Source organism: Pristis pectinata, chromosome 3 (assembly GCF_009764475.1).
Source record: "Pristis pectinata isolate sPriPec2 chromosome 3, sPriPec2.1.pri, whole genome shotgun sequence".
In the NCBI taxonomy this organism is placed as follows: domain Eukaryota; kingdom Metazoa; phylum Chordata; class Chondrichthyes; order Rhinopristiformes; family Pristidae; genus Pristis; species Pristis pectinata.
In genome coordinates, this window is record NC_067407.1 from 109,395,358 (window position 1) to 109,418,988 (window position 23,631).

Genomic DNA, 23,631 nt, shown 5'->3' on the forward strand with positions numbered 1-23,631 from the left:
TCTTTGCGTAGGGTGTTCTGGGGGCAGCCCACAAGTGTTGCCACGCTTCCGGCGCCAACATAGCATGCCCACGACTTCCTAACCCGTACGCCTTTGGAAGGTGGGAGGAAACCGGAGCACCTAGAGGAAACCCATGCAGTCACAGGGAAAATGTACAAACTCCCTACAGACAGCAGCCGAAATTGAACCCGGATCGCTGGTGCTGTAATAGCGTTATGCTAAAATGGTTCTTGACCAGATGGGCACTTGGGAAGCTGAGCCTCTTATCCCAGGTTCAGCAGGGCAGAGCTGGAAGTTCCATGGTATGCAAGTATCATCTATTTCTTTCACATGATTCCCTCTCTCACTGAAATTTCTTGGGACTCTGTACATAGTCTTATCCTGCTAATGTTTCTGCCCTACCAGGGAGAATCTCCACATCACCCCTAGGAGTCCACGTAGAGGACGAAGGGGAAGAATCTGCAGCTGATGTGATGCTGCAAGGGACCCTGCATCATTGTTTTAATCCCTGCTAGGTGCCAGCTCAGAATGGCACATCAAGGGCAGAGCTTGTTGCATGAAGGGTATTGGTATTGGTTTATTATTGTCACTTTTACTGAGGTACAGTAAAAAACTTGTCTTGCATACCGATCGTACAGGTCAAGTCATTACACAGTGCAGTTACATTGAATTAGTACAGAGTGCATTGAGGTAGTACAGGTAAAAACAATAACAGTACAGAGTAAAGTGTCACAGCTACAGAGAAAGTGCAGTGCAATAACGTGCAAGGTTGTGGAGTCAGGCCAGAACTGGACAATACCTTCAGAGTCAGCTTGCCCAAGGAGTACTGCACCAGAGGAATCAGATGAGGACCACAGGGGGGAGGTAGAGAGGAGAGAGGAATGGGGATGCACAATGAAATGCTCCAGCCTGTCAAACCAAATGCACAGGGTGACGAAAACCATGAAGGAGTCCACCTTAAATGCCCCTCATGAGGTTACACAGAGTCAAGAGAACATCAGTTCTGCCTTGGAGATGCAACACACTTCACTGTCAAAGTGGTACTGAGGGAAAGGTTTCCACTCTCACTGAACCATAGATTGAAGAAATCCAAAATCTTCATGCCACAGTGAAATCTCAGGTTAAATTCATCAGCGGTCACCAGGAACAGGAAGATAGCTCACTGGCACCCACTGCAGTCCTCAGGGAACAAATAGCTGTTTTCTGGGAGAGGTTCACCAAGGTCAGCAAAGGTCTGGAGACTATCTCAACAGTAGTGGTTTATCACAGATCCACGCACCATTGTCTGCCAGGCCTTACGAGAGTCTCTATAGAGAGACATTGTAGAGTGTGGACATTCTGTCCTCCTTTACGATTTCATGATTTCTTTGCCCACCATCGGCCCTCAGGCAACGTTGTTGTCTGTGTCCCAATGCCAGCTTTCCCAGAGTGCAGCCAATCCTGAGGGAATTCAGCAGTTGTCAGCCACTCTTTGCAAGCTTAAATCTCACTGTGATGATCCAGGAAGGAGAGTGCTTCCACCACCATGGAAAAAGGGAGCATTCCTGGAGTCACTGACAGCCAAAAGGCGAGCACTGTGGCAGATTGGTAGAAGAGTGACGCATATGTGGAAGGGAAAGAGGAAGTACACAGGTTTATAAAATAGATCATAAATGATGCAGTAAGTTACAGTTAATATTGTCCAATATGAAAGGTCTTTTTGTATTCAGACTTAAGAAACATTCATTTCATTTTTTGCTGAATAAAACACTTCCATTGAAACTTTAATCTCCATACAAAATGAAGAAATTGTGCAGAGCAACTCTCAATAGAGATGACTAATACATTGAAAGGGAAAGTTTTGTTTTAGAAAGGTGAAAACTGAAAGGTGTTTGTGTTCAAAGGCACCTGGGTGCCCTTGAATATGAATCACTGGAAGTTAATATGCAGGATCAGTAAGCAATTAGGAAGGCAAATGTATGTTGGACTATATTACAAGATGATATGAGTGCAAGTGTAAAGGTGCCTTACTACATTTATATAGTAAGGCACCTTTACACTTGCACTCATATCATCTTGTAATATATGGAGCTCTAAAGCGAGACAGCATCTGGTATACTGTGTGCCAGTCTTGACTTCCCATCTAAGGTAAAATGTAATTGAAATAGGGGGAGTCCAAGAAAGGTTCTCCAGATTGGTTCCTAGGATGGGGGGACCTTCTCTATATGCAGAGATTAAGCAGACTGATGCATTTAGAGGAATACGAGGTGATCTCATTGAACAATATAAAAATTTCACCAGGCTTGTCAAGTTGATGAGGAATTCATGAATCCTCTGGCTAGAATTCTAAAACAAGGGATTATGGTCTTAAAATAAAGTGTCGTCCATTCAGGACAGACGTAAGATGGAATGTCTTCACCCAGAGGGTGATGAATCTTTGGAATTCTTTATTGAAGAGGGTTGTAAAAGGCCAGTTCTTGCATATAATCTAAACAGGATTGGTATTTTTTTAGATATTAAGGGAATAAAGTGAAATATGGTTAGTGCAGGAAAGTGGCACTGAGATAAAAGATCAGTCATGCTCTTATTGAATGATAACACAGGCATAAGAGACCTCTTTCTCATGCGTGTAAATCATAATTCTGAAAAGGAATACAATATTTCAATATGCCTAAGAGCCTTGGCTCTAAATTTAAAAATCTCTGTGCTGTAATTGAGGTTTTGTATTCTTCAGTTGAAAGATCAGCATATGCCCAGTATTCTTCGGCACTGCATTTAATCGCATTGAGAATTGAGGATACCGATTGTTTGGATCTTATTAGCTGCCACTCTACTTGTGAAAAACAGGATGACACCGGTGGGTACATGTCCAATGCAGGAAACACATCTCCACACATGCAATTCTCACTGGGAAGTACCGGGTTGAATTTCCAGATGATGCAAGATAACCCAGGAGCGGTCATTATTATGTTTCACTCTGGAAAAAAATACGTCTTCAATCACATAATTTTGAAAGAAACAGCAATTGATTGTGTTGCTAGGCACGGCTCAAACGCTATCTATAAATTCGCCAATGACACCATTGTTGTTGGCAGTATCTCAGATGGCAATGAGGAGGTATACAGAAGTGAGATAGATCAGCTGGTTGAGTGGTGTCATAATGACAACCTCACACTCAACGTCAGCAAGACCAAGGAATTGACTGTGGACTTCAGGAAGGGGAAGTCAGGAGAACACACACCAGTCCTCATTGAGGGGTCAGCGGTGGAAAGGGTGAGCAGTTTCAAGTTCCTGGGCACCAACATCTTAGAGGATCCATCTTGGGCCCAACACATTGATGCAATCATGAAAAAGGCACACCAGTGGCTCTACTTCATTGGGAGTTTGAGAAGATTTGGTCTGTCACCAAAAACTCTTGCAAATTTCTACAGATGTACAGTGGAGAGCATTCTGACTGGTTGCATCACCGCCTGGTATGGAGGCTCCAATGTGCAGGATCAAAAGAGGTTGCAGAGGGTTATAGACGCAGCCAGCTCCATCACGGGCACCACCCTCCTCACCATTGAGGACATCATCAAGAGGTAGTGCCTCAAAAAATGTGGTATCCATCATTAAGGACCCTCACCACCCAGGACACGCCCTCTTCAGGTTACTACCATCGGGAAGGAGGTACAGATGCCTGAAGACCCACACTCAACGTTTCAGGAACAGCTCTTCCCCTCTGCCATCAGATTTCTGAACAGTCCATGAACCCATGAACACTACCTTGTTATTCCTCTTTTGCACTATTTATTTATTTTTGTAACTTATTTGTATGTCTTTATATCCTGCACTATACTGCTGCCACAAAACAACAAATTTCATGACATATGTCAGTGATAATAAACCTGATTCTGATTCTGATTGAATTTTTAGACCCGAATATGATAGATTTGAAGGTCACTTACTGAGTGACAGACTGTACCAGGAACTAAATTTTTTTTGAAGGCAAGGGAATGCTCTTTATCTTAATTAAAACCCACACAATATGTGTATGAACAACAGGAATGAAGATCAGGCTCTGTTACAAGCTTGAGCTGTGACGATTAAAACTAGGCTTTGCATACTTGAACTGTGCAACTTCAATCACTTGATACTTGTAGAGTATAAAGTAAAATAATGGCTGAGATTTTGTTGGGTTTTTGCAGAAGCTGCACAGTGCATTCCTGTTGGTGAATCTGTCAATAAGTCTGCTGCTCACTGTACATGAAGTTCAGCAGCGGAAAACAAACTTGCTTGCATTCCCAAAAACATTTAAACTAGAGAATCTGCTTGTGGAACTTGTGCCAGTTCAGACAAGGTGCAAAATAACCAAACTCATTATTTGAATAAAGATTATATGGCTTCAAGGTAAAGAGCAAGGTGACAACTTTTTAAAAAAATTCTATTTACTGCAATTGCTTTTAATTATTTAAACACTATTTTAGGTAATTTTATTTTAGAATGATTACACTTTTATATTTTTCAATTGTTAATTTCATTTTTAATAGTCTTTGAAAACTTCTGAGCATCATGGGGATTCAAAAGCATTGCAAACTGGCTCAACAGCATTGAAAAACATAACAGCCTAATGGTGGCTTTGTTGTCTGACAAATATTTTCTCAACAGTTCCATATATGTAGGGCTTGTTCAGGCTCATCCATGTGACGCATTCTGGCATTATGCAAAGCCTTGCCAATCATAAGTCCATAAGAGAGAAGAGCAGAATTAGGCCATTCAGCCCATCAAGTCTGCTCCACCATTCAATCATAACTGACTTTTTTTTTCAATCCCATTCTCCTGCCTTCTCCTCGTAACCCTTAACCCCCTTACCAATCAAGAATTTATCAATCTCTGCCTTAAATACACCCAATGACTTGACCTCCACAGCCATCTGTGACAACAAATTCCACATATTCGCCACCCTCTGGCTGAAGAAATTCCTCTTCATCTCAGTTTTAAAAGGACATCCCTTTATTTTGAGACTGTGCCCTTGGATCCCAGATGTTCCTATTAGTAGAAACATCCTCTCCACATCCACTCTATCCAGGTCTTTCAGTATCCAGTAGGCTTTAATGAGATCTCCCCTCATCTTTCTGAACTCCATCGAGTACCGGCCCAGAGACATCAAATGCTCCTCATGGGATTTCAATTCTTGTAAACCTGCTCGGGACCCTCTCCAGGGCCAGGACATCCTTCCTTAGATAAAGAGTCCAAGATTGCTCACAATATTCCAAATATGGCCTGACCAATGCCTTATAAAGCCTCAGCAGTACATTCTTGCTTTCATGTTCTAGTCCTCTCGAAGTGAATTAAATCAGATCCAGGAGACCTCGATCCACCTGAAGTAAATCCAGGTCAGTTGGGTACCCATGCAGCAAGTGCAGACTCAGCAAAATTCAGTCACTACTTCACTACATTCTGCAAACTATTACCTGTATGCTGCAATTAAATGTGAATGTTAAGATCAAATTAGTTTTGATTCAAGTTTCTAGTTTATCAATAATTAATATACACTTTCAATGTGTAGCATATTTAAACAACACTAGACAATCTGCTAGTTTAAATGATGATAGTAAAATGACAAATATGGATGTAATATTTTGGCAATAAGATGGGCTTCTTGAAAGGTATATACTTTTCTGTGTCCCCCTTGGCTGATTGTGGACATTCAGCTAATAGTGAAACGAGCTGTCCATAGTGCCAAATGTTCAGACTGCTTGCCTTTGTGGTTATATGTTCGTAATGCGCAAGAGGACCTTTCTATCAGCATTTATGACTCATCTATTTTCCACTGTATTTCATCCAACTACATTCGACTGACATTTCTGCAAAGTGCCTAGAGGAGATTGAGCAATTATTCCAACAGCTGAGGTTGACTCTTCAATTTATTCATAAAACACCATAAGATAAAAACAATAACATTTTACAGGTATTGTGGCAGCTATATGTGCTTGATTTTGACATGGGTAATCCTTAGGGATTGCATCATATACAGGTAGAGGAAGCCTTTCTACATTAATACTGCATTGTCTGTTTTCTCAGCTAACCTAAGCTTTACAATCTGTATTATGTCCCATTTCAAAACGAAGGAGAAAAAGCTTTCAACTTATCAGTGAGGCCCTTGGGGTGGATCTAGGATGGAATGGAGCTTTCATGTAACAATTGCTGATGTTATTGATCCAATCTGTAATACTCACATTGGGGTGATTTAATTGCTAAAATTTGAGCTCCTGCACCATTCTTGGCACATATGGGATCTGCGAGTCTTGGATAAAAGGAGTTTTGAGGTAATGCCTTGGTAATGTCTTGATATTCACAAGGGTTCTTGGAGAAAGAGCAAAAATAATAGAAAAAGATGAAGGATCTTTGATATGAAATATTAACTCTATTTTACTTTCCACAGATGCTGCCTGACCTGCTGAGTGTTTCCAACATTTTCTGTTTTTCATGATGATTAACGGAACTAGTCTACAGATTTTTTGATCAAGTCCTGATGAAGGATCCCAACCTGAAGCATCGACTGTTTATTTCCCTCCACAGGTGCTGCCTGACCTGCTAAGTTCCTCCAGCATTTTGTGTGTGTTGCTACAGATTTTTTTTTGTTGGGAAATTAATCCATGCAATATCGCTATGGATGTAAATAAGGAAACACATCTGATGACATCGTTTCCCCTTAATGCTGGATTATATGAATGCATTTCATTACATTTGTACTAATAGCAAAGGTGAACAGAAGATCTTTCTTCATTCCCAGCATCCATTGCTGCTATAGCCTGAAAGGGGATGAAGGCCCTGAGCAAAGGAACAACAGCAATGACCATTTGATTAGGTGATGGCATTATATATTGGAGTGATGGGGCAACACACATTCAGACAGAAAGGAGGCTGTTGCACCTTAAGGAATTCTAAACATGGATGGCATTCAGCACTTTCTGGAATAATTTGTATGGGTAGAGAGAATCTGAGGTAAGATGGCTTTAATACAGCAGTCAACACAGAGAGAGATGGGGGAGGCTACAGGGATCAAAGAGCAATGGTAATGGAGATCAGCCATGGAGAGGCACAGAATATTAATTGATTATTGGTTCAGCTGTAACATTTGTTGCTAAGTTTATCAAGAATTTTGGGAAATGCTTGTCAAAGTACAAATAGTCCAACTGCTGATGTACGACAAAGTCATGAACTCATTATCAGTTAAATTAAGCTCTAAGATTCTGAAATACCCACACTGTTGTAAGTACTTAGGCAAGCATATACGGCTGATGAAATCCAAGACAGTAGAACTGTAGGGTCAGAAATTTTCTAAAGACTAGTAGGAAATAGGCATGAATCTTAAAAATGAGAAGCCATACATGCTGTGAGGAAGGCATAGAGGAGGAAGGCAGGGGAGGGATCAAGAAAATTTAAAGAAATTTCAAAACAAATGCATCCTTACATTCATGTCTCTGTAATGATTATTGGATCAAAATCATAATCTCATTTGTGCCACTAATTTATCAACCTCGCTAAGATTGAAAACCTTTCATTTTGACTTGCTTCCATTCTCCCTATTTTGAACTTATTTGTTCCTGTAGTATTACTGTCATGCACTGTTCCTTACCATAGTATGCTCTTACTTGGGTTTTTCTCTTTAAAATTCCCCCCATTTGAAATTCCCCCGATTCAGTACTTAATTTAAAACTTTATCTACAGCTCCTATTATTCAACTTGCCCAAGCTCCCTTTTTAACCCAGCACTAGTACTGGTGTATTTGGCAAAAATCACTCAGTGTCTAATCACCAGCTGTGAAAAAAAAATTAGCAAATAGATCCAAGCAGAAAACTTTGTTTCGGTAATTTGATTGGTTGTTTTTTTCCTATTTCTGGTTAGTTGTAGATAGCTTTGCATTTGTGACATTTTTAATTGTGAAATATCTTTGCCATTCGTAATAAAAACACAATGTACATCATATCTCTTTCTACTTAAATCCTGATAAAAGGCTAAATTTTGCGTCATGAATGAAACATACTTTATATAAGTATCTAATTGAACGGTTTGGCTTTCTATCCGTCTGTCTTCAATTGTCAGCAAACTTTTAGAAACAGCAGGTAACAGTGCGATGAGTTTGAGTTCCACCAGGGTCATTTGGCATCAAACCTCCTGGAGCCTTGATGCAAACATGAACAAAAGAGCTAAATTCCAGAGATGAAATGAATAAACATGTGTCACCAAAGTTATTAGGTATCAGTAAGCAAACAATGGTCTTATAGCTAGCAAAGAAAGATACTTGTGGTTGTTGGAACCAATCAACTCAAACTAAGTTGGTGACTGCAGTACAGAATGTCTTAAACAGGATCAAATCAGAATCTAGGCTCTGATTAATAAATGAAAGCAATATTCATGCAAGACACATACTGGGCAAAAGTTTTCTGTTACAAGAATATACAGCCACATGCTTCTGACATTCATCACTCTCGAATTGCTTACTATCTACACCGGCATGAGGATCATCACTGGCCAGAAACTCGACTGGATTACCAATATATGTGCTGTTGATAGTAGAGCCAATCAGATCAAGGCTATGCAATAGCATACAAGTAACCTCCTGATTCACCAGAGCTTCTCCACCATTTACAAGGGACAAATGAGGATGGATCTGGCCACAGCAATGTTCAACAGCCCATTACCATTCAGAACAAAGTAGCTTGCTCAATTGGCAGGCCTTTCAACATCTTAAACATTTACTTCCTCCACTACCTGAATATACTGCCTGCACATAGGATGATTAAAGCAACTTGCTAAAGATTTGTTCACAACAGCCTTACAGTTGCAATATCCAGATCCAAGAAGGACAAGGGCAGAAGGTGAATGGGAATACTCTCACTCTAAGATTGCCTCCACATCGAACATCAACCTGACCTGGGCATATGTCATATTCACTTCCCATCTCTGGTCAAATTCCTAGTGCCCCTTCCTAAACTTCCAAACAGTTGCGAAAAAATGTAAGAAACAGGAGGAGTAGACCATAGAGCACTTTGACCCTGCTTTACCATTCTATAACATTATGCCCACCTGATATTTGGCTTCATGGTGCTGCCTGAATCCTATAATCCTCAACTTCACAGATTTCAATTTTTCATATACTTGATGACTTATCATTGAAGATCTCTGAGGTATAAAATTCTAAAAATTCACAACATTAGAAATTCCTCTTTACCTCAGTCTTAAGTGGCTGATGCTTTATCCTGATGCTGCGTTCTCAGATTCTTGACTTTCCCTCTGGAGGATATATTCACACAGAACCCACCCTGTCAAGCCCTCTTAGACTGGTCCAATGAGTTCACCTCTCATTCTTCTACACTGCACAGAGTACAGGCCTCATTCAGGGATCCCAAGATAAAGGGCTCATTTCCACATTCTCAGTGGAAACTCAATATGGGTATTTGATGTTGAATTAATATATCAGAAAAAATACTTTACAGGCAGTCCCCAGGTTACAAACACATGATTTATGGATACTTGTACATACGAATAAGCTCCCACAATGTTACTAAATCCAAAAGACCGACATAGGTACAAACATTCATTACAATGAATGGTCGAACTAGTTTCCTCTCTCTCTTCACTTTTAGTAATTGTTATTTCAAATCAGTCTTAAGTGCTTCCAATGTCATTCTTTACAGTACTGTGGAGGTATGGTTACCATATCGAGTGATTTTTGTGTATTTTCCAAATTATGGATAGAAGAACATCTATAAAATGGAACCCAAAATTGAAACTTTTATTTAACTTGATGATTATGATGACTAAAATATAATTGATTATGAAGAAAATATGCAAAAATACTTTAAGAATATCTGCTCTTTTTGCAAATTATCTGCAAAAGTGTAGAAATTATAGTCTGCTGCATAATTGGAACATTATGTCACCTCCTCTCGTTTCTCTCTCTATCCAACAGTCTCCCTGATCACTGTCTTCGTAGGGTAATTGTCTTATTCTGTCCTTTCCCTTCTATCTTTACTCCTCTCAATGTCTATTTGTAAATCATACATGTTCAGGTAAATTAGTTCAGAATGATTTGGTAGAAAATGTGTTTAACTATTCTTCTTCGTACTGCTGACTTTAAATTACAAGGGACAGAAATAGGAAGCGATGAAGATGAAGAGCAGAAGGAGACAGAGAGAAATATGGCAAGAAAAGGACAAAGAAGAGGAAAAGGAGAAACACTTGGAATTAAGCAAGGAACTGTGTATTGTGAGTGAAAATAGGAAGCAGAGAAAGGGAAATTGTAAAGGTAGGAAGACAGTGATAGTGGGCAAGAAAAATGTAGAAATAGGGAGGGAAATGACGCAAGAAGAAAGAACAAAAAAGAAAGGAGAAAGGAACAGAGATGAATCGATCAATTTTCAATTACTTCCTCAGATTCTAATGAGTCTCCAGTGGCCAAAATAGAATCTTTAACTTTAATACCTTTTAGCCTGTGTTTAAGTGCAAAACATCTTCTTGATGATGGTAAAGCTTGTGGAAGGAACAGCCACCTGCAGGATTGTTAAGGCACTGAATTTCACATAAATTGCTTGCTAGTGCTCATTAATGAGCCTGGACAGCATTTTGGTGAACAGCACTTGACCTAATGCCCTCTTCTAACAACGGGGAATAAACAAGTTGTTGCTGAGGATTTCAAGTGCTGCTTGAGGATATATCTGCTTAGAAATTCGTCCCTGCCTTGGTCGAACTATACACACTGTATAGGGTGTCATCATATTGTATTCTGTTACAGAAATTCATTTCTAGGGGTGAATTTCTTCTAGGTAATCACCTTTCACTGTTCACTTGCTATTGGAGGTGAAGAGGACTTTGAAACACATGGAGAGACTTCCTGGGGCATTTTGTCATGATTTCATCAATGCTCAAGGACCTGAACTCCAAGCGTAATACAGTCAAGGCACACATGAGACGTTGTATTTGAGGTCATAGGAGGTTACATCCTTTGTCCTCACTGAGATCTGTAATTTGAGTGTTGTTCCTTTAAATAGCACTGTTTCTGGGCAAATGAGGTTAATAAACTGGCTGTTCTGCAAGTAATTAAGAATTTTTTTAATAATTGAAAATCTCACTGCAGGCATATCCTGTGTGTTGCAACACTGTTGACAATATCTGGGGAAATTTTACACTGGAGAACAAAAATTTCACTGAAAAATTAGGAGTTGAATTTCCTTCAAGATACAAAAGCATCTAGAGTGTTTGCAAAGGTTCCCTAACTCCAGATGAATTTGATTTTCAACAGCACAACACCATTTTTGTTTGTAGTTGGTGTGAACACATTTCTAGGCCCCTTGTTTTTAGATTGACAGAATCTGAGAGAAGAAAAGGAAGATCCTTGAAAAACAGAGGCTGCACATTGCATGTGGCTAAAAATCTATCACTTGAGAGCACTTCCAATATTTTTTAAAAGTATGCATGCATAAAATCGGAGGTAAATCAAGCTTTAAAATCAGTAAAATAAAATCTGGACTGACTGTGGAAATATTGCATCTTTATGCATAATGTGACAATACTCACAAGGAACAAAAATTGTTTGAAAAGGTAACAGTTTAAAATACTGCAGTGTGGAAAGCTTCCTGTTAATATTAAAAGAAAGGATGCTGTGAAATGTTTTCTTTCTATTGTGTATATGAATACTGTCACTAATCAGTTTTAAACTATGCCCTTTTATGTTCTTTCACTCTCTTTTCAATTTTATCCAATTCTTTTGATGTAACAAGGGCAGGTTTGACCAGACTTCACTAAAACTGCAAAATACTTTAAGAACTGAAGTCATTCTGTATATTTAAATTTATATGCTTATATATGCCTTTCTTCTGCATTTGAACATTTTACAATATTCCTTACTGCTGTCTATACCAACACACATCAAGACCATTTGTCCAAAGGTTTCTTGCTCATAAATATACAGACGTGCCTTAAGCTTGCTACTCCTCAATTCAGCCACATGCAGAGTTGTGGCATCACTTTTTGATCACTCTGCAATTTATAAAAGATTGACTGATAAAAGAAATTTAACCATTCTAGCACTCTGTTCACAGATTATTTTCTACAAATTACTGTTGAATATTCCAAAGCTTTACCTTCATTTAAGAGTCTATTTTGCTCATGTATATAGTTAAAAAAGCAGATGCCTTTACAAGCAATGTCTTTATTAAACTGTCAACATAAACCTCTTCAAGTTTAGTAAAAGAATTTGTTTAATTTTATTCAAAAGAAAATATACCCCTTAGTATGCTTAAAAGTCATACCATTTGCAATGCTCAATAACTTTCCTGCAATTTAAATTAGCCTACCGAAACCTGAATTATGCTGACAATACTTTTAAAAGCAGAAAATGATACTATTATAGTTGAATGCGCATTAACATAAAATGGACTGGGATGCAATTATTTAAAGCTCCCAGTTTGCTCACATTTATATCGGCTCATTTATTAATCATTTTGTTATGGATTGTGAAAAAGGTAAGGTAAGTGATTTTCTTTATAGAGTATGTTACATCTCCCAGTGCTAATTTAACTCCCCCTAAACACACATATTCAGCCATATGGCATATGCCTTTTTCATACAATTTTACGTGTTAATCTGTATTACTATATTTTCAGTTCATTAACTGGAAGGATGCATGAACTAAAACCTATTTAGTCAATGAGTTGTTGCAGCTTAAACTACCAAATAGGTCACACAAAGGGTACTTCAATGCTGTAAGATTCACAATTACAGTGGGTATCAAAAGGAAAAAAATGGTATATTTTGACAGAAAAATATCAGTTTAAAATCTCTATGATTCATGTTAAGAACAGCACTAATTTAGGCAAGTATTTTAGAATTCTTAATTTTTGGATCTTTTGTGCTTACAGATGGGAATTCCAAGTATGAAAATATAATCTTGCTGCTTAAATATATATGCCCAGGTATTGGAGAACATCATTTCAATGAGGACCCACTGTAGCAATATTGAGCAGTGCTGAGCAGCTCAGAACTTCAGGATAACCTAAAAAATGAAATTTACCCCTGCTATTACTGTCTAGGAGTGACAGGGTTCTGAGAACCAGTCACACCTTGGAGTATCAGCTGCAAGGTAATTGGCAAAGTTGATGGTGGCGGGTTGGAGAGCTGGTGGGAACCAGATGCTGATTGGAAAGAAGCCTAGGGTGACATTAATGGCATGTAGGATGTGCGTTTCATGGTGATCACGGGCTAGGGTAGCGGATCAGGACTTCACGGCCTGGGGATTGTGGTGTAGGGTGGGAAGAGAGATGACTGATCAGGAGTTGGGGTGTGAGTCAGATCTTAGTGGCTTAGGGAAGGGTGTGATTGAGAGTCTGGCCTGGTGATCAAAGAGTCAGGGGTGATTGGGAATCAGGGCCAGTGTTCTGGAGTTGGGCATCAGTTCTGTGGGAAGTCATGCATGGATACAAAGACAAGCAGAGGGAATCCCTTCCAGTGTAGCATTAATAAAACATGGTTTTATTGGGCGTGATCATGAACCATCAATTAACATTGCTCCTGGAATAACATAATTGAATTTCCTGCACAATATTTCAAGAGGAACAGTGTAAATGAAGTTATGGTGTTGAAGTACATGGATCACATGACAGACATAAGAGTCCAATTTCTGGGAGGGGAGGGGAGAAGGACCAGGTCGGTATATTTGCCAGGACTCCACTACCATACCAGCATCAGGCTGGTGAATTTTCTGTTGCCAGATTATCATTCTCGTCGTTATGAAGGTGAATATTTAAAATAAAGTTGCCTAATAGTTACATGGACAAAGAAGGTGAATCAAAATAATTAAAATAAAATAAACAGAAATATCACTTTGAATTGTAGCTCCCTAAAATGGGTGGGTTATGAATGGGTGAGATGTTAAAAATCACAGATCAAATCACAATCCGCTTCCCACCGACCCACTTCTGGCTTTAATGGTAGGTGTCCCAAGGGGCTATGCCTAACATACTCCCAAGAGGCGAGTCAGCCAGTTAAATATTGTAATGAAACTGATAACCTCTGATTTAACCTACTTGGCTGCTGAAAATAGCACTGTTTCAGAAGAAAATAAGTGCTACCAACACTACCTTTCCACACACTGACACTATTAGGTCAGGTATCAGAATTCATCTCACTCTGTGGGATCAAAGCCCATTCCCCAGGGTCATATGATTCTGCACTGCCCTCCCACCTAGTACCACACTGTTCTCATTAAAGGCAAAAAAGTGACTTTGGCTGCAGCCTGCTCTGGAGTGCTCCGAAGCTGGTGGGAAGCCAGTCTGCAAATCAAGCTGACTTTTTGTCAGGAAACTGGTTGAAGCAAAACCATGCAGGTAGGGAAAATTTAAGTTTCATTTTTCTCATCAGAAACTTTGCCCCCTCACAGCTATGTAGCCTGCCCTGACAATATTGTGTCCAGGAAATTTAAAAGATGTCCAGATCAAAGTAAGTCCAATGAGAGACAGTGAAACTTTTGACCAAAGAGAAGTAGAGTTTCATCTGAAAGGGCATGACTTTCGCTTTGAGCTTGTTTGATGCAGAACCAAAGAAAGAAGATAACGTTAGTTCGAGACCAATTGGAAAACGGCACCAGCATTAACCCAGGGAGAAAGAGGGATAGCACGAGCTTTCCCTTGAACTGAAAGGAAAACAGGCACTGCCTGCAATTCCAATAGGATGGTTATGGAGTACAAACTGACCATTTTATTAAAATAATGTTTATTCCAAATATTATTATGGGCCATGATGGCAGAAGTTTCGTCTTAGTTATAAAGAAAGAACCTGTATTTATATAATACTGTTCAGTGTGTCAGAGCAGCTATACTGTTTTACTGTTAGTAAAGTGCTTTTGACTTTGACCACTCTTGTCCTGTAAGGATTGGAGCAGGCAGTTGCCCATAACAATGTCACATAAATGGCAAAAAGATTATGGTCAAAATAACTGTTTTCAGTAATATGTAGATTGTAAGAGATAGAGGTGGATAACCACCCCAAGAGGAGGCAGGAAACTCAGCTCATCTTGTAAGTGAATTAGAAAAGGTATCATCTCCAGAGGTAAAATTGAGAAATGATACTTCACCCCATTTTACGCAGATTCTTTGTTTTGTGCAAGCCCAATGGGAAGTCAGAAGAAAACACGCGGTGAATCACTCAAGAGGAAATAAGGTACACAATCCACCAGCCACTTGGCACAACAGTTTTATGCAGGTAGTTGACAGACAAGTGGATATAGCTTGCGGCAGACCACAGAAGCCACATTCAGCTACTCTCCCTCAACTAAATAGAGAATGCACTCTAGTCCATCTGCTGAGTCTATACCTGTGATTTAAGGTGCCAGCAGCCAGAACAGGCCTACCTGGATGAATAGTATATGTAATGCAGTTATTTCAAGAGATCAAAGACATCAGGCAGAGGGAGTTTCTATCAGTATAGAAGTAATCCGTGGGCCTTTTGCATTTGAGAGGATTGGCAATCATGCTGGTATGCCATATTAAGAGCATGATGGGAGAGGAAATGTTTCAAGTTTTGGTATTTATTTTTCCATTAAAACTATTTGGAAAAAAAATTACTTTTAAATATAGTGATTCAAATCAGAGCTCAGCATTTTAAAAGACACTGGAATGTAAAAAATGTATATTTGCAACATGCATTGTTAACTAAAAAAGTCTTTGTTTTGGGAAGTATTTGGTTTAGCCTGGGATGTCAGAGAGATTAATCCTTTTGGCTATGAATGAAAAGTGTTGAAAGTAGATGTGTACTTAGAACAGGAATCACAAGAGCAAGCTATCATCAGGCTCAGAAAGAAAGAATCTGCATCATTCACACTTTCAGGATTTCTAGTTAATTAAGTACTTTTGAAGTGTGGTCACTGTTGTAATGTAGGTAAATATTATAGTCTGTTAGCACAGACAAAAATCTTACAAACAGCAGAGAGATAAACCATCAGCTAATATAATTTAGTGCTGATGGTTCAAAGATTAATGTCTAAAATATGAATTCCCCTTGCCTTCCTCCAATGGTGAAAATTATTCTTTGGCATCTATCTGAAAAGGCAGACCAATCGTCAGTGAAACATTGCATCTGAAAAGCCAGCACTTTCAGTGTTGTAGCACTGACTCACTACTGCATTGAAATGTCATCTTAGATTACATGATCAAGTTTTTTTGAGTGTGTCTTGAATTCACAACTTTCTAACTCACAGGCAAGAATGCTACAATTGAGTCAAGACTGATATCTGAAAGCAAAATACATGAGGATAGTTACAAGTGATTTGTTCACAACAGACAAGGAAAGCAGTGAATACTACAAAAAGATCATTATTTTTGCATTGATATACTGATTAAATTAAATTGCTAGAACCATAACCATTCTTCTGGACATCAACTTAATGTGACATGAAATAGCATATATTTTTATTTTTAGTTTGTTATATATGAGTGCCTTGCAAAGTTCAAGTTTGATACTTAAAGCAAAATTCTAATTGTAATTATGAACTCAAACTTCTAAAGTGCTAATAGATATATTGTGTACATCATGTCAGTTTTATTTTTATATACACCCTTCAATGGTCTTTGCATGTTTCTTAGTGGCATTTATTCTGCGCACTATATTTCATTTCTAATTGATTAGCTGTATTACAGAAGCAAGCAGAACTTACACAGAGAACAGCTATAATCTTACAAACTGCAGGAAAAAAAATTCTATTTTACGATTGCTTACCCCCCAGAGGCATCTTTATTGCTGTGAGATCACTTATCACATATTCTTGGTTATCAGAGACATTTACTTGCACAGCATAGTTTGAATCAGGGAGAAGTCCTTTTATAGATACCCCTGCATCAGCTTCTATGCTTTCATATAAACTCTGGGTTTGGTAATTGATGGAATAATTATTAAAAGATCTAAAGGATATAGTCACAACTGCTACAGCTTTGAAAGTTTTGTCTCTTAAAGATGAATATATAGTTTTACTGTTGAAAGTCAGGAGTAATTTAACTATTAATGTCGTAGAGTCATAGAAAGATATAGCACAGAAACAGGCCCTTCGGCCCACTGAGTCTGTGCTGACCGCCAACCACCCATTTATACTAATCCTACATTAATCCCATTTTATTTTCCCCATATTTTCATCAACTTCCCACAGGAAAGGTGCAGAAAAAAAAGGGCGGCACGGTAGCGTAGCGGTTAGCACAATGCTATTACAGCGCCAGCGATTGGGGTTCGATTCCCGTCGCTGTCTGTAAGGAGTTTGTACGTTCTCCCGTGTCTGCGTGGGTTTCCTCCAGGTGCTCCGGTTTCCTCCCACATTGCAAAGACGTACAGGTAGGTTAATTTGGGTTTAAAATGGGCAGCACGGACTCGTTGGGCCGGAAGGGCCTGTTACCACACTGTAAATAAAACTAAAAAAAAACATTTCTAACAGCAGCATCTAAAATAATTCACATCCTTGTTCTCTGTATTGTTTTTACCTGTACTACATCAACGCACTCTGTACTAACCCAATGTAACTGCACTGTGTAATGAATTGACCTGTACGATCGGTATGCAAGACAAGCTTTTCACTGTACCTCGGTACAAGTGACAATAATAAACCAATACCAATACCAAATGACAAACTTTTACTTATACCATTATATAAAAGCTGCTTCCAAATCTTGAAAATAAGATCTCTACATGATAAAAATAGTGCAAATGCAAAAAATGATGTAATCCTATCCTGTTGATACCTTTTGATGTTGTTTTTCTTATTGCTAGTGTGAGCATAATATGAAGTCTTTTACCGAGCTGGGTTTTATTGGTTTTACCTAACTACCAGCATCTCCACTCAATTCTATCTGATTTGCAGTATGAATGAAACAGCTGGCTGCTCCAGTAGTTGGAGAATCTCTTGGCCATCAGCTCATGCCAGCCAAATTCTAAGACAGACCAACAGTTGGCTGCATTTCTCAAATAGAGTGCATCCTTTTGGCCACATGATTAGATATCGGAGGGGACAGGCTGAAACGCATGCATGTAATTTTCTGAGCATATTAAATTACTGGGCACTGAGGTTGGAAGGGATAAGGTGACTGATGCTACTGGCTCTGGAGCTGGCACTTCAGATCAAGTGGGAATTAAGTATGTTCCATGGTGCCAAATAATAGGAAGAGAAGCAGAATACAGCGACAAACCCTCAGTTGGTATTTCCTCTACTCCACTGTCTCCTGCATTTCAGAAGCAAAACCCACATGACTTTTTCCTCATGCAAAGATTGGTTTAGCGATTGATAACATTGGCGTGGTAGCAGCTGTTTTGTACCCAGCAAGCTCCCACAAATAAAACTTATATAAATAACCATTTTGGAAGAATTCCCTTCTTCTGCTTCCAATTGTGATGTAGGATCTTTTACATTCATCTGGGCTGTACATTCATCGGCCCCACGTAGGGGACATTTTCTACTGTCTTCAGAATTCCCCATTGACCTGGACCTTCCCTTTGACCTCTTACTCACTCTGGGTATAATCATTGCACACTGCCTTTGTGACACTGACCACCTCAATTCTTCCACTCCAATGACTCACACCAACCTACATCCTTTCTGAATTTGCAGCATTCTGCTTACTGAGGGCCAACATCAACATTGCCAATAAACCTGCTGAAAAGGGTATTAGTAGTTTGGGAAAATAACCTCCACCTTGCAGAAGCTGAATTCCAGCTGTCTGACTTCTCACAACTTGTCCATGGACCTTGCCATGAAATATCAGCCTACTGTTTCCCAGTCACTGATCTCATTTTCTGTGGAGGTCTTCCCTCCACTGCCTACAACCCCCTTGTCTCCCAAACATGCAAAGTTTGCTTCTAACTCTATCTTAAGATTCACAAGCAGGAACGTCCTGGTAGACCCATTATTTCAGGCAGTTTTTGTCCCATAACATTCATTTCTTCTTACCTACTCCCTCTTTTTTCCTTCCTTATGCATTTTCTCCTCACATACATCCTTGAAACACCTGAAGCTATCCACAATTTTAACAGTTTCCAGTTTCCTGATCCCAACTGTCTTGTTTCATCTCAGACATTCAGTCTTCCTACATCTCCATCCCATACCAAGATGGCCAAGAGTCCCTTTGCTCCTTCCCTAGAAAGAGGCTCAGTAACTTCCCCTCCACCACCACCCTCCTTTGCCTTATGAGAAGTTCTCAGATTGAACAAAACTCCTTTCACTCCTTTGATTTCCCCTAAATCAAAGATGCAGTTCTGGGGAGTTAAATGGGTCCAATATACCAGTCTCTTTGTAGAACACACGGAACATCCCTTGTTTAGGTTGTCCTCTGGCCCCTTCCCTCTATTTCACTGGTACATCATTAATTATCAATGCTGCTTCCCGCTCTCATCCAGAACTATAAAACTACATCACATTTGCTGCCAATTTCTACCCTGCTTTCACCTTCACATGGTCCTTTTATGGCCTTCCTTTCTTGACTTCTCCATCCATCTCAGGAGTATCCACCAGAAGTCTACAGACCCCCATAGCTACCTTGACAACACACCCTCCCAACAAGTTTTCATTCCATTCTTCTAGCTTCTCCATCTTTGTTGCAAAAAGTTCTGATGATACCACACTCCCATGCCAATGCTTCTGATATATCTTCCTTTTCCTTCAGATGTGGTTTCCCTTTCACCAGAGTTCACAAGACTCTCAAACACTTCTCATACATCTGTTCTCACCCTCTTCTCCCACCTAGAACAAGGATAGGGTTCCCTTCCACCACGCGAGCCTCCACATTTGACAAATCATCCGCTGTTGTTTCCTACACCTGCCACCACCAGACACACCTTCCTATCCCCCTTCTGAATTCTGTAGGGACCATTCTGTTCAGTTTGTAAGAGTATCCCTGATTTTCCCATTTTCCGTTGCTTTAATTCTCTTTCCCTATCTCCCACTTTGACCGCTGCTTTTGTTCCAACAAAGCTCAACATTAGCTTAAGGAGCAACACTCCAACTTCCAATTCAACAATGAGTTCAACAATTTCAGACGATCAGACAGTCCAGTTTGGTATCTCACGTTCTCAGGGTTCAGCTTTTCTTTATTTCTCCCTTCTTCTGATATTTCAGATTTCATTAATTTCCTCCATTTCCTCCTTCCTCCATTCATACCTTTATCACCGTCTTTCAGTTGGTACAATCATCATGTGTCAATCAATCTCTCTTGGTCTCATGAACCTTCCCTTTCGTTGTCACTGTCCCTTCCTCTGTCTTTTCACCTCAAAGCTTACTTGATTTCTAAGTTTTCCCAGTTCTACTGCCATCACTGACCTGAAATATTAATTCTGCTTCACAGATGCTGCCTGACCTACTGACTACTTCCAGTATTTTCTGTTATTTCACACTCTCAGCATCTCCAGTATTTTGCTTTCAAAGAATTAGTTATTTTGCATGAATTTTTAATCTAAACCCAAAGCTCTGAGACTCAAAAACAAAAATACTATAATTGAATGACAGACCACATTCAAATATTGCAGCACTTCACATGAACATTCAGCAATATTTTTTCAAAGCGTTATGAAATTCTCACAGCTCTTTTAAATGAAGAAAGTGAAGAAGCCGCAAGGCTTATATTGTACCGCCTCAAACACCTCAAAACATGCAAACATCCAGCCACCACCTCAACAAAATACTCACAATACCCAAAGATCCAGTCTTAAGTGAGTTTGAGAGTTCAAGGACAGCATATTAGGAGAAGCATGAGGAAGTTAGGAAGAATAAATGGACCAGAAAGCTCCTGTAGCTGTTGAGCTCAGAGATTAGTATTTGACAGTTGCTTACTAATTTCCTTCAAAGATCAACATCAGCATTCATGGAGTAATTGAAAATATGTTAAGTAGCTAGCAAGGGAGAAATCAATGGAAGTGTCCACAACCAGGCTATGTGTACTGCTGCAAGATCACATAATCTATGCAATCATTTATGCAGAATGTGGCTACTCCCTGATCTTTTGCCTTGAAGGGCTGCAATGGTCCACCTTCACATGTGAGTATATAATCAGAGTTGGTTTTACACTGCCTCAAGCCTACTCAACTATTCAGTAAGATCAAGGTGATCATTCACTTCATCTACTTTCCAGCCTTATCCCCAGGTACCCTGATCCACTTGAATAAAAAAAATTATCACTCTTGAATATTCACTGAGCATCTACTGACAATGGGTTAGGGAATTTCAGGGATGTCTTCTTAGTGCTTCTACGGATAACAATCTCACAGTAGATAAGTGGTGTTGTGGAAAGTGTAGAAGGTTGCCAAGGGATACAGCAGGATCTATATCAGTTGCAGATATGGGCAGAGAAATGGCAGATGGAGTTTAATGTGGGGGAGTGTGAGGTGTGGCACTTTGGGAGATCAAATGTAAAGGGAAAGTACACATTTAATGGCAGGACCCTTAACAGCATTGATGTACAGACGGATCTTGGTCCAAGTCCATTCCTCCCTGAAAGTGACCACACAAGTTGATAGGGTGGTAAAGAAGACATATGGCATGCTTGCCTTTATGAGTTGAGGCACTGAGTTCAAGGGTCCGGAAGTTATGTTCGAGCTTTACAAAACTCTGGTTAAGCCGCATCTGGAATACTGCATTCAATTCTGGTCACCTCATTATGGGAATGATGGGGAGGTTTTGGAGAGGGTGCAAAAAAAGGTTTACTAGGATGCTGCCTGGTTTAGAGAGCATGTGTTATAAGGAGAGATTAGACATACTGGGGCTGTTTTCTCTGGAGCAGCAGAGGCTGAGGGGAGACCTGATAGAAGATTATAAAATTATGAGAGCCAGCAAATATCTTTTTCCCAGGGTCAAAATATCTACAACTGGAGGGCTTGCATTTAAGTTGAGAGTTGGTAAGTACAAAAGATGGAGACACAAGAGATTCTGCAGATGCTGGAATCTGGAGCAACACACACAAAAAGTGCTGGAGAAACTCAACAGGTCAGACATTATCTATGGAGGGAAATAAACAGTCGACGTTTCAGGTTGAGACCCCGAAATGTCGACTGTTTATTTCCCTCGATAGATGCTGCCTGACTTGCTGAGTTCCTCTAGCACTTTTTGTGTGTGTTGTAAGCTCAAAGATGACGTGCAAAGCAAGTTTTGTTCTACACAGAGAGTGGTGGGTGCTTGGAATGCGCTGCCATGAGTAGTGATGGAGGCAGATAGGATAGAGATGGCTCTTAGATAGGCACATGAATATGCAGAGAAAGGAGGGATATCGACCATGCACGGACAGAAGGAAATAATTTAATTAGGCATCATTAGCTTAATTAGTTTGGCACAACATCGTGGGCTGAAGAGCCAGTTCCTGTGCTGTACTGTTCTATATATTCTAGGAACAAATAAAAATCAACAGATTACTATTTTTCTATAATCATCTAGATCAATTCAGGTATCTGAATCTCAGCTTGGGAATGATGTTAATGGACACCCTTAAGATTCTAATGGAAATGTGTTCTGTGTTTTACCTCTCCTCAAGTACTGCCCTCAAGTTTCACTGTGGTGGAAGATCCCCAGTGGGCACGTCTGTGGTGTTCGTATCCCTTCAAGTAATGCTGATACCATTAAATACCACTCACTGAAGGAATCATGCCATATGTTCAGGGTAACACATACATTATTCTGATCATGTGTTTGCAGACCAGCTGCACACTTATAATGTAAGTGACTTCTTTATTTATTATGAGAAGTAATCGATGTAAGAGCATGTCTGGCCAGATGAATACACAGAATTATACCCTATATCTGGACAATGTGGTCACAAATTAAAAGATCATTGTTGTTTTTTGCCGCTGGTTGTGTTTCAAGGAAACACTAATGAATTTGCTGGTAAACCATGTTTTAGTGCCCTGCATTAAGGTTGAAATAGGTGACAGTGATCTCAACTATTAAAGCTGTTATCTTTACCATCACTGACTGAGTTACCTCTATTCTAGAAGACATTACTACACTTATTCCAAAGATGCCTTTACTTCTGGTTCTGAATAGATGGGTGGTGAAGAGCCTTAAGATGCCAACAATTTGCTTAGCACAAACTACTACTTCTGCTATTTTCTCTGAGAATTTACAAGCAGAGCAATTAGGCCATCGGGATGCCTTTACACTCTCATAGAACATAGAACAGTACAGCACAGGAACAGGCCCTTTGGCTCACGACGTCTATATTGACATTAATGCCAATCCAAACTAATCCCATCTGCCTGCATATGGTCTATATCCCTCCAGTCCCTGCCTGTTCATATGCCTATCTAAATGCCGCTTAAATGTTGCTATTATATCTGCTTCCACCTCTTCTATGGCAGGATGTTCCAGGCGCCTGCTACTCTCTGTGTAAAAGCAAATGCCTCATAAATCTCCTTTAAACTTTCCCCCTCTCACCTTAAAGTTATGCCCTGTAGTATTTGACATTCCCACCCTGAGAAAAAGCATCTAACCCTTACAAATCTAAATATTAAAAAATGAGATACACATAATTTAAAAGGGCTTTGTCCAGTAACAACATGGCATTGAAATAATAATCTGAAAACAGAAACACCAAAGTGTTGGGGTCTAAGACCACATTCTTATGCTGGGACTGTGGTCTCTGTTGGCCTACAGCAATG

General features: G+C 39.6%; 1 protein-coding gene across 1 annotated transcript in view; it reads right to left on the bottom strand.

Moving 5' to 3' along the window:
• Nucleotides 1-23,631, bottom strand: part of ush2a (Usher syndrome 2A (autosomal recessive, mild)) — a 630,034-nt gene that overhangs the window by 322,826 nt on the left and 283,577 nt on the right. Inside the window, 1 exon segment of the mRNA XM_052011249.1 lies at nt 16,735-16,879. Within this exon segment, the coding sequence (XP_051867209.1) occupies nt 16,735-16,879 (145 nt within the window).